The sequence below is a fragment of the Macaca thibetana genome, chromosome 4 (genome assembly GCF_024542745.1).
Source record: "Macaca thibetana thibetana isolate TM-01 chromosome 4, ASM2454274v1, whole genome shotgun sequence".
Lineage (NCBI taxonomy): Eukaryota > Metazoa > Chordata > Mammalia > Primates > Cercopithecidae > Macaca > Macaca thibetana.
In genome coordinates, this window is record NC_065581.1 from 84,484,835 (window position 1) to 84,496,861 (window position 12,027).

Sequence of the window (12,027 nt, forward strand, 5' to 3'; positions counted from 1 at the left end):
ATATTCTGCATGTTTGTTTGCAGTTTGAGAAAAGTTACTGTTTAAAAATAAAACCTTGTTGTTTGATGCTCTCCTTCTAATGCGTATTTAATCCTTTTTCACACTTTCAGGTCTGAAGGTGGGCCTAACGACATTATCGTTAAGGGATAAAACTTCATTATTTTGACTCGGACACTAATGTGTTCTTATCATGTGCTTCTTGAATGAGTTTTCTCTTCGGGCATTTTGGAGCGTTCTGTTGCAGACTTCCTTTGAACAACGGGACATGAAATAAAACCTCGATACTTTTTACTTTTGTTTTTTAAATCTAGATACTTTTACAAGAACTCTATTTGTCCAGGATACAGCCCTTCCGTTTTCCCAGCCTCTCCAACTGGCTCCTCCCTCTCCCCGACCCCGCTTTCAAAGCCGCCCCATCGTTCCCACGCTAGCGAGTTAATGTCCTTATTTACGAGAACTTGTGTTTCACAGTCTTAACCACGGAGGTTAAGATGTCTCTGCCTGGAATTTCTTTGTTTTTAAAGTTTTTCCAGCCCATCTTTCGCGGAAAAGACCTCAAAGTGGGACCCAGCCCCGCCCCCACCTGGCCCCACCCCCTCTGGTCCGGAGCCTTCCATCTCCATGGTTACGCGGCGGTTGCTGCGAGAGCCCAACTGCCCCGACGGTCGCGGTGAGGGCCCCAGGACAGAAGCAGACAGACACGGCTCCTGCTGTCGATTCCGATCCAGGTCAGCCTACTCGGGGCTCCGCGCCCTTGACCCGGAGGTGTGTCCCGCCAGGCGGCGAGCGTGGGGCAGCTGGCGGAGCCCGGGCGGCTGGAGGACCGCGTCCTGCCTAGTCGAGACTTAGCTCTCAGTCTCGATCCTTTAGGCTGCGCCGCCGCTGAGCTGGAACAGCGGTCCATTCCCGCCGGAGGCGCCCAGGGCTGCAGGGCGGCCCTCTAGCCACTGCGCGGGCGCCTGAGGCCTTCCGCCTCTGTTCCACTCCACTGGCTACCCTAGAAGCCTGACCTCGGGAGACTTAGTAATTGGTGGGTGGATGCGGGGAAGGTGCTGAGCCGCGTCCCTAGCGACCCGGCACCGTTGCGCATGCGCACACAGACCCGGAGCGGGATAGACTCTCCCACAGACTGACACTCGCGCATGCGCTGCTTGCGATCCTGGAGTACTGATTCAAAGCTGTTTTAAGCGATTCCCTAATGCCGCAAACTGTTGTAACCACACAACAGATAGGACTAATTTAGTCCTCACGCCTCTGGAAAGAAGTGAAACAAGTGCCCAAGATCTCACAGCTAGACAGTGGTCGGGTCACGATGGAATCCAAGCAATCTGGTTTCACTGGACAAAATGCCTCGTGCTTCCGTACCCATCCATCGGAAAGCTAATAATGCTGAGGAGTTGGCTTTATCTACCTGATATTGCCTTTGTTATACTCTACATGCCAAGTTCCATTGTGCTCAGTTACTAATATTCAGGAAAATCAGAAAACTCGGTCAAAACCTGCCACTTTTTCCTTAGAGTAAATGGAATTAATAACCAGGAGTTCATTTTTTTTCCATGATGCATAACTCTTACGTTTTGGTTTTTGCTTTTGTGTTTTTTATCGAGAGTCTGAACTCCATTTTAGATGTGCGGAAAAGATTATTTTAATGATCTGAGCAAGAATTGTTTTCCAAGATTCTAGTACCATTACGAAAGATTATTTAGTGAATGTGGTTGAATAAGCATTTCCTCTTTCAAGCTGTACTCTTGGGTTTCTCATTAATTTTACCTTCTTCCCCTACAAATACTGCTTACCTTTTTTTTTTTTTTTTTTTGAGACGCAGTTTCGCTCTTGTTGCCCAGGCTGGAGTGCAATGGCGTGATCTCGGCTCACCGCAACCTCCGCCTCCCGGGTTCAAGCGATTCTCCTGCCTCAGCCTCCGGAGTAGCTGGGACTACAGGCGCCCGCCACCACGCCCGGCTAATTTTGTATTTTTAGTAGAGACGGGGTTTCTCCGTGTTGGTCAGGCTGGTCTCGAACTCCCGACCTCAGCTGATCCGCCTGCCTCGGCCTCCCAAAATGCTGGGATTACAGGCGTGAGCCATCGCGCCCAGCCTGCTTAGCCTTTTTTTTTTTTTTTTTAAATTAAGAATATCATGATAGGAATATATGTTAAGTGACCATAATTTAAATAATTGAAAATGTTAATTATCAGATGTTTCAATTATTTGAAATCCCAATCATTGTCTGTCTTCAATAAAGTCCTTCATTTTTAAAAATAATGAAAAACAGGAGAGGCCTAGATACTAATAAAAATACTAATAAGCTAATAGATGATATTATGACTCTTTACAAATACAATATTGGAGAAATCAGAAGAGAAAAAAATTTGCATAAACCCACGTTTTTAAAAACAATTGTTGTTTTATTTAGCCAGAATGCCTCCAACTCAGGCCGAAAGTGTTATAAGGAGTATTATACGAGAAATAGGACAAGAATGTGCAGCCCATGGAGAGATTGTTTCTGAAACTCTGATTGCTTTTATGGTAAGAAGAAATCTTTTTGTGATTATTACTTTATTAAGAGCTTTTTTAAGATGTGATGTCCATTTTCCCCTTTAAATTCTGTGAAGCTTTCATAGATGTTTTTCAGCTTAAACATAATGAGATCATCGGACAAGTTAGTGAAAACATTTTAAAAACGTTTATAGAGCATGTGAGTTGTAGATTTATAGAGACTGATTTAGAAGACCTTGATGAGTTTGGAAAACATAAATAATGTTCTCCTGTGTGGGAATTTTTTGGTGTGTATTTTTGTTTGCCGTTGTTAAAAATTACTCATTGCTATAGTTTCTCTGTTCTTGCTTTTGGTTAAGATAACAATACACAATAAAAATACAATAAAATATACCATAGTTTCCCAACTGAAAACCTAGCCATTGCTTTCAACTTATTTCCCCATATAACTTTTCTAGCACCCCATTCAAATTTGATGTTTGTCGCTTCTTTTCTTCAGCCTCTAACAAGGGTACTGATGAGTTCAGTAGTAAGAAAAATAGTTGAAAAACCAACCCCACTGTAATCAGGAGGTAGTTGTTTAAAAAATGGAAACACATTAAACTAATAATATGAAATAAAATTGCTTAATGGATTCTTTCCTACTTAATGGGCTTGTTCCTACTTTTTTCCAGGTGAAAGCTGTTGTCCTGGATCCAAGTAATGGCTTTAACATGGATAGAACCCTCATGAAAAGTGATGTGCAGAATCTTGTTAAGGTGATTACCCAACAGTCCTCAAATTTGCAATTACTTATTCTCAGTTGTAAACACAGTATTTGTGTTAGTCATTATTGCCTTCAGCTAAATGAAACAAAAGCCCACAAAATAGTACTACACATGAGGTATTTTTCTCATAACACAAAGTGTGGAGAGACATAGACCCTTCTTCCTGGCTTCCTGGGGCATGCCATCCTTGCAATATGGTCATCTGATGGTCAAAAGATAGCTACCCTACCTCTAGGTAGAAAGAAGGGGGGAAGGCAAAGGGCAAAATATGTGTGCCAGTTAGGTCTATCACCTTCTCTCCGGAAAATAATAATTTTCCCAGAATCCCTTCCATCTACTTACATTTATTGACCAGAATGATACTGTAAGTGACCTAGGGACATTCACTTCTTTTTTATTTTTTAGATGAATAAATCCCTGCCCCAACCCAAATTGAGGCTCTGTTAGTAAGGAAGGAAGGGCAGGGAAATTGGGCAGGTAGCAGCATCTGCTACAATATTTTAGTGAAACCTTGTTATTAATCTCTTACATTGCAAATATTAACTGGTTTGTCATGCACTGTGAAGTTAAATAGAACTAAATTAATTTGCATTTCTCTAATGCTGAGTGATGTTGAGCATTTTTTTCATGCTTGTTGGCCATTTGTATGTCTTCTTTTGAAAAATGTCTATTCATGGCCTTTGCCCACTTTATAATGGGGTTATTTGTTGTTGTCGAGTTGTTTGAGTTCCTCGTAGATCCTGAATATTAGTCCTTTGTCAGATGCATAGTTTGTACATATTTTCTCCCATTCTGCAGGTTTTCTTTTCACTCTGTTGATTATTCATTTTGATGTGTAGAAGCTTTTTAGTTTATTTAAATCCAATTTGTCTATTTCTGTTGCATTTGCTTTTAAGTAATGAATTCTTTGCATAGGCCAATGTCCAGCCCTAGGTTTTTTTCTGGTATTTTTATAGTTTCAGGTCTTACATTTAAGTCTTTAATCAATCTTGAGTTGTTAATTTTTGTATATGGTGAGACATTGGGATCGGTTTCATTCTTCTACATATGGTAATCCAATTTTCCCAGCACCATTTATTGAATAGGATGTCATTTCTCCAGTGTATGTTTCTGTTGACTTTGTCAAAGATCACCTGACTGCAGATATGTGGCTTTATGTCTGGATTTTCTATTCTGACAATGAGATACAATCTTACACCAGTTAGAATGTCTTTAAAAAGTCAAAACGTAACAGATAATTGGGGAGGATGCAGAGAAAAGATGGTATAAAACTTGTTCTTAGCAATAAGGGAAGTGATTATGACAGTCAGAAATGTTATTGGAAAGCTGTGGAAGAGAATCAAGGAAGGGCAGAAAATAAGTTGTTCTCCTTGTCAGGACCCAGGAAGACTTCTCCATTCCCCTCAAGCTCCAACTCAACTACGTTGGAAAGAATCAAGCCAATATACTTTTAATATGACAGGTACATAAACTAACAACGTATAATTCAAGTGACAATATTTTTCTCAACTAAAAATCATGTGGATGAGCTATTTTTTTAAAGTGTGCATTTTAAAACAGTACTTCTCTATGTGGAAGGATCCAGGTGCACAGGCTTCTGCAAAGACACAGTGTCCAGTCCTCAGTCTTGCATTCTCCCCTCCCTCCTCCCAGGAAAGCAGGGCTGGTGCTCAGGGAGACAGGTTGAGAGTGAGCTGCCAAGTGCCTGCCAGCTGCAGTATATTCAGCCTACAGGGTGAGCAGTGAAGGAAGTGGGGGAGGGAGGTGATGAGTAGAGATGAGAGAAGGAAAGAAAAACTGAGGTTGATATTCAATCTAAAGAGGCAAGGCAGAGAAGGGAAATGAGCCATCCATGTGGGGGCTCATGGGAGAAAACAGACCAGGAGAAGAAATAGCAAGGGTAGAACTAGTGAAATTTTGTGAAGAGAGGGGTGGTAGTTACAGCAGCTTTTAAATTTAAATTTAATTTAATTTAATTTTTTGAGATGGAGTCTCACTCTGTCTCCCAAGCTGGAGTGCAGTGGCATGATCTCGCCTCATTGCCATGTCCACCTCCCAGGTTCTCAGGCAATTCTCCTGTCTCAGCCTCCCGAGTAGCTGGGACTACAGGTGTGCGCCACCATGCCCAGCTAATTTTTGTATTTTTAGTAGAGACGGGGTTTCATCATGTTAACCAGGCTGGTCTCGAACTCCCGACCTCAGGTGATCTGCCCACCTCAGCCTCCCAAAGTGCTGGGATTACAGGTGTGAGCCACCGTGCTGGCTGCAGCAGCTTTTTATAAAATAAACTTAGCAGTGTTGTTCAAGGCACAAATAAATAGTAAGGAGGAAATCTAGAAGAGTTTTAGACTGGAATATAAGCTTTGTGGAACATTTACCCACATTTAGACTGCCCAAACTAACCAAAACATCAGGTTTCTTGCCTTCAACTAGACTACTAGCCACCTGGGCATGATAATTATTGGTTAACTCAAGGGAAATGACTTATTGCTTAACAAATGTTATTGGTAGTAAAGATATGGAATCAACCTAAGTGTCCATCAACAGATGATTGGATAAAGAAAATGTATATACACATACACACAATGGAATACTATGAGCCATAAAAAATGATGAAATCATGTCTTGTGGCAACATGGATGGAACTGGAGGCTACTATCTTAAGTGAAATAACTTAGAAACAGAAAGTAAAATACCACATGTTCTCACTTACAAGTGGGAGCTAAATAATACGTACACAGGGACATAGAGAGTGAAGCAGTAGACATTGGAGACTTGGGAGGGTGAGAGGGGAGTGAGGGATGAGAAATCACTTAATGGGTACAATGTCCACTATTCAGGTGTTAGCTACCCTAAAAGCCCAGGCTTCACCACTACACACAATATATCCATGTAACAAAATGACACTTGTACCCCCTAAATCTATAAAAATAAAAAAAGTTATTGGTTAAATAAACTATAAAGCCTGAAGTCTTCAAGGAGAAAAAATAATAATAAAAGGGGTTATTGGTGAATAAATATCAGGAACCACTGCTTTTCCCTTTATTTTTGAAAATAACTTTAGGAAATACTTACTTGTCTCAGAAACTATAACTAGAAGTATTCATGGGCTATTCTTTTCTAGCTTTGTATGACTCGGCTATTGGATACTAAAAATCCATCCCTGGACACTATTAAGATGCAAGTCTACTTTGATATGAATTATACAAATCGAGGTAACATATACTACCTATTTTTATACTTAAATTTCATATTGTATTTCAGCTAAGAAGGGCTTCATTTGGCTGACAATGAATTTAATTGTTTAATCAATTTAACAATTTAATTTTTGGCAATCTTTTGAAATGTTTTTCAACTTTGAGGACTATAACAATGTTAGAAATGCTAAATGAAAAAAAAGCCGTTGGCCTTTGTGAGGGTTAAAAGCGAATTCCAATTATTATGCTCATAATTATTGTTTCCAAGTCTGTTGTCGTTTAACCTTTATGGCACTAATACATAATAATTAGGAATTCAAACAACCAGCCCATTGAAGTTAAAAGTTTTTAATTTGTAGATTTCCCTGTTCCTGGTTTATGTTATTTTTTCATAATAATTACCTAAATTATATAACTATTCAAAAATGAAATGAATGATGGGGAGTTTAGAAAGCTTTTCAATATGTAACTTTTTTTTCTTTTCAGACAGAGTCTTGCTCTGTCACCCAGGCAGGAGTGTAGTGGCACGATCCACAGATCACTACAACCTCTGACTCCCGGGTTGAAGCAATTCTCCCACCTCAGCCTCCCGAGTAGCTGGGACTATAGGCGTGTGCCACCTTGCCCAGCTAATTTTTGTATTCTTAGTAGAGACGGGATTTTGCCATGCTGCCCAGGCTGGTGTTGAACTCCAGGCCTAAGCCTGGATTTCTGTCCGTACCTTGGACTCCCAAAGTGCTGGGATTATGAGTGTGAGCCACCACGCCCGGCTCATTATGTAAATAATTTAATGCATACATCAAACACAAGTTGGAAACAAAAGAAAAAGGAAAATGTAATTCTCTATGGACCGCCTCTGCCCCTGCTGTATAAAACAAATCTATTTCTCTATGGACTACCTCTACCTCTACTATATAGTACAATCATTATTAACAATTTGATGATTTTTCTCTTTATTAGTTTCAGTTATGCTACCTATGTAAAAGTATGTATCTTGCATTTTTGCTTAATAGGGAAATTTTAAAGCAATAAAATAGTCATAGAATTGATAAAATTTAACCTATACATTTTTACATTTGTTATTTAAACATATTTTTAATTTGCAAAGTTCTCAGTTGGTTTTGTGGCAAGAGTATAGGTATAAACTGTGTGTGGTGGATATGTTAATTATTGCCCTTGTAATAGTAATATGGGTTGTCTTACAGAGTCATTGCAAGAACTGTACTTGCAACAACTCAGTGAACAGAGTCCTGTCAAAGTTAAGCCTATCCCTCAGCATATCACAGGAGGAATGAGGAGGGATACAGTTCTCGATGCAACATCGTATTATCAATAATGCTTTTCAGAGGAAATTTATCTAGAACTGAAATAAAAATACACGTAACGGAAAGGAACATATATACTACATATATATTTCTGCTACTATATATGCTTATGTATAGTATACGACATGTGCTTACATATAGCATAAATATATAATATGTATATATTTATATTTTCATATAGTATTATATATATGTTGTAGAAATGGCCTTCTTTATTTTCTGCTTAATTGGGAGGTTTTAGCCTTTTCTGAAATTTACTGTTTAGTTTGGCTGTTTTTTTTTTTTTTTTTTTTTTTTTGAGACGGAGTCTCACTCTGTCGCCCAGGCTGGAGTGCAGTGGCCGGATCTCAGCTCACTGCAAGCTCCGCCTCCCGGGTTTACGCCATTCTCCTGCCTCAGCCTCCCGAGTAGCTGGGACTACAGGCGCCCGCCACCTCGCCCGGCTAGTTTTTTGTATTTTTTTTAGTAGAGACGGGGTTTCACCGTGTTAGCCAGGATGGTCTCGATCTCCTGACCTCGTGATCCACCCGTCTCGGCCTCCCAAAGTGCTGGGATTACAGGCTTGAGCCACCGCGCCCGGCCTAGTTTGGCTGTTTAAAGTCTTAGGTGTTTTGACAAAGTATTCCATTTAAGTCACTGTCATAAATCTTTCCTACTGGATTTTTGTCTTGAGGCTACTTGCTGGCCACTGTTTTTTATTTCATTACTACAGCTTAAGAAATTGCTTGTTTTCCTGAAGTAGAATTGCCATATCCAATCCCAGTTTTTCTCTAGTTCTTATGTAAGAAGAATTCTAAAAATCAAATATATAGAACATTGTTATTTGGCAATTTTAGTGGAATTTCTCGAAGAACATCACCGGGTCCTAGAGTCTAGATTAGGCTCTGTTACCAGAGAAATTACAGATAACAGAGCATGTGCTAAAGAAGAATTGGAAAGCCTGTACCGGAAGATTATCAGCTATGTGTTACTCCGCTCTGGCCTTGGATCCCCTACAGACATCAAGACTGTCAGAGAGGTAACAGGTAAAAAGTATAACCAATTTCCATTTCATAAGTAAAATATATGATCATTGTATTTTATAAAATATGTTAAATTAGAAGTGTTAAAAATTGAAGTTTCCTTTGTATCTGAAAAAAAAAACATCAGCACGAATGAGTTAAAATGTACCCAGTCTCCTTTTACACTGTGTGTCCGTTCTGAAACTCAAGTAGCACCTCTAGAAAGTGAAATATTGCTAATTTTCCTAGAGCTGCACATATCTAGGGACCTATTACACCTCATTAGAGAGACATTGATAATAGGATTGAGGGTACCAGGCTGATTGAGTAAATGGAAAAGCTGGAAAGGGATATTTCATATTGATGAAAAGAACTGAGTCTGTCATTTAAAATGGATGATGGAAAGGGGCACTATTTTATCCTTAGGAAATCTTTGCCCTCTTTCATCCTTTAAAATGAGGAACAGGAAAAATGTCTAGCTCTCCTATGGCCTTCCTGCATAATTATTTTAAAGCATCCATTTTTTGGCTCAGATTCCTAATTAGAAAGCTTGTTTTCATGCCCATTGCCAAAAAGTTACTGCTGGATGCGCTTAATTATTAAAAATGGACATGAGGCAATGGCATAACTTTCAGTAATCCAGCTTTGATGTGTGCTACATTTTATTATGTATTCTGTAACCAGGTATCAGTAATTTAAAGAATCATATAAGTAACTCAGACTCTTAACTTGCTACTAAAGAAAAAACCTTATTTAACTTCTGATATCTTTATTCTATCATTTTGTTTTCCTTTTTTTTTTTTTTTTTTTTTTTTCTGGTTTATTTTAGCTGCTCTACAGAGCATTTTTCCTCAGGCTGAGCTTGGGACGTTTCTAACTCTGTCTAAGAAGGACAAAGAACGCCAGCTGAAAGAACTCACCATGATTGTTACTGGAATTCGTTTATTTAACAGAGACTGTGGAAAAGGCGGAGAAGGCATTGATGATTGTAGGTATATCATTAGGTTAATGCTAAAGGTTATGTATGTTTAAAATTTAAGTTGCACAGTGAGGAAAATAATAAACAACACACCAGTGGCATTCTTAAATTTAAGATTTGCATTTTTTACTGTTTCCTGAAGAATAACTACTGTTTATAATGTATAGTGATTTTTACTTTTGCTGGGGCAAGACTTTACATTTTATGTACCATGAAGCTAGTAGGAGAAAGTGAATCAGTGAAAGCGACGAAGGGCCCTGCTCAAAGCTAACCTCCCTGTTCAGCGGGGCTTTGTGTTCATTACTGCAAGTCAGTAACCAAAAGGGAGTACAATTTAGTTATTTAAAAAATAAAAATCTTCCTGAAAACAGTTCCTGGTGCAGTTAATGGAATGAAAAGATCCACAAAGAGATATTTAAAATCTCTAAATTCGGGGGCATCTGCTTTGTGGTTATATACTTAATGCATTCTTTATAAGTTTGAAAGTACTTATGAAATATTTAATGAAGTATCTACCAGTAGAAGTAACTTCCTTATGAAATTTGGTACTCCTGTATGTCCACCGATAAGGTGTTAGTGTCTTTCACCAAATCACTAATCTAGAATAAAAGGGTAATTTTTTTCTAGTTTAAAACCTGTTCTAAAAAGTCAAATTTCCATTTTCATAAATGACCCTCCCTTGCTAGACTATTCTGTCATTTTTCACCATCCAGATGAGTTTCTTAACAAACATTCCTTTTTTTTTAAATAACTAGAAGATATACAAAAGGAAGGGTCAGTGGCTCTTCTGGAAGCACATGGTTAACAACACATAATACCAAACTCTGCCTATTCTCTAAACTCTTCTATATTTAGTGGCAAAAGCTGACCTACTATAACTGGGTTATTCTGATAATATCTTTTGTTTGAACTTGTTTGTTTTAGGTTTTTTTTTTTTTTTTTTTTTTTTTTTTTTTTTTTTTTTTTTTTTTTTTGAGATGGAGTTTCGCTCTTGTGTTCCAGATTGGAGTGCAATGGCGCGATCTCGGCTCACTGCAACTTCCCCCTCCCAGGTTCAAGTGATTCTCCTGTGCTGAAATTACAGGCGCGCGGCACCACACCCGGTTAATTTTTGTATTTTTAGTAGACACGGGGTTTCACCATGTTGGCCAGGATGGTCTCAATCTCTTGACCTCATGATCCGCCCGCCTCAGCCTCCCAAGGTGCTGGGATTACAGGCGTGAGCCACCGCCCCCAGCCTAGATTCTTTTCTTTATGTGGTGGGACCCATGAAACACATGCCTCATTATTACTAATTTGATTGGGGAAAAAACCCTAACTTAATGCTTAAAATGTGACTACTTTCTAGGCTTCTTCTCCTTAATTGTTTTTAGTCTCCTTTATGACTGCCTTTTTATACTCTTACAAACAGTGCCAGCTGTTCTCCATGTAGCAATCCCAGCCACCATGCAGCATATTGATTACCAGCTTGAGACTGCCCGGAGCCAGGTATACCGCTACACAGCCATCCTTGAGAAGGCAGCCAACGACCCACACATGAGAGCTGAACTTCAGCCATATATGTTAAAAGAAGCGCTCTATAATATACGACAATATGAGGTCTTCCTTCAGATCATTTTGGTGAGTTAAGTTCATAAGATATAGGTATCTTTTTCCGTATAACGCAATCTCTTTATATAAGGCCACATCAGGTAGAACCAGGTCACTAATTAAGGAGACAACCTCAATAACTGCTCGGTTTATATTGCTTTGGTAGGGTTAGGAATCAAAATAGAAATAGAAGAGTTGGGTTTTGATTTTAATGAAAATCTTTTGGTAGAAATTGAATTTGTATTTTTTCATTGGTACTTGATAATATGATTGTTAGCATACTGTAGTTAAACAATGGTGTGTAAGTAAGTAATACTATGTTTATTTTAGTTCAGAGCAAGTAGCTAACATTGTTTGGCAGGTGGTTGCCTTTCAAATAATGTTTGTGTAATTATTCGTTCTCACTGTAACTGGTAGAAAGGATTTTTTTTAAAGGTTTTTTGTAGGCCAGGCACAGTGGCTCATGTCTGCAATCTTGGCACTTTGGGAGGCAAAGGTGGGCAGATCGCTTGAGCCCAAGAGTTCAAAACCAGCCCGGCCAACATGGCAAAACGCTGTCTCTACAAAAAGTACGAAAATTAGCCAGGCACCGTGACATGTGCCTGTATTCTCAGCTGCTGAAGAGGCTGAGGTGGGAGGATCACTTGAGCCTGGGGGGCAGAGGTTGCAG

The 12,027-nt window shown here is 39.2% G+C and overlaps 1 protein-coding gene across 4 annotated transcripts in view; it reads left to right on the top strand.

Moving 5' to 3' along the window:
• Window positions 1-609: 609 nt before the first annotated feature.
• CFAP206 (cilia and flagella associated protein 206) overlaps window positions 610-12,027 on the top strand; it is a 55,064-nt gene continuing 43,646 nt past the window's right edge. Inside the window, exons 1-7 of one of the 4 annotated variants that reach the window (XM_050788058.1) lie at window positions 610-728; window positions 2,416-2,528; window positions 3,173-3,256; window positions 6,390-6,480; window positions 8,624-8,812; window positions 9,618-9,776; window positions 11,179-11,387. In XM_050788058.1, the coding sequence (XP_050644015.1) occupies window positions 2,421-2,528; window positions 3,173-3,256; window positions 6,390-6,480; window positions 8,624-8,812; window positions 9,618-9,776; window positions 11,179-11,387 (840 nt within the window). In that variant the 5' untranslated portion in view covers window positions 610-728; window positions 2,416-2,420. Of the gene's footprint in view, window positions 766-2,415; window positions 2,529-3,172; window positions 3,257-6,389; window positions 6,481-8,623; window positions 8,813-9,617; window positions 9,777-11,178; window positions 11,388-12,027 lie in introns of all 4 variants that reach the window. The other 3 variants (XM_050788057.1, XM_050788059.1, XM_050788061.1) reach the window with 3 other exon arrangements.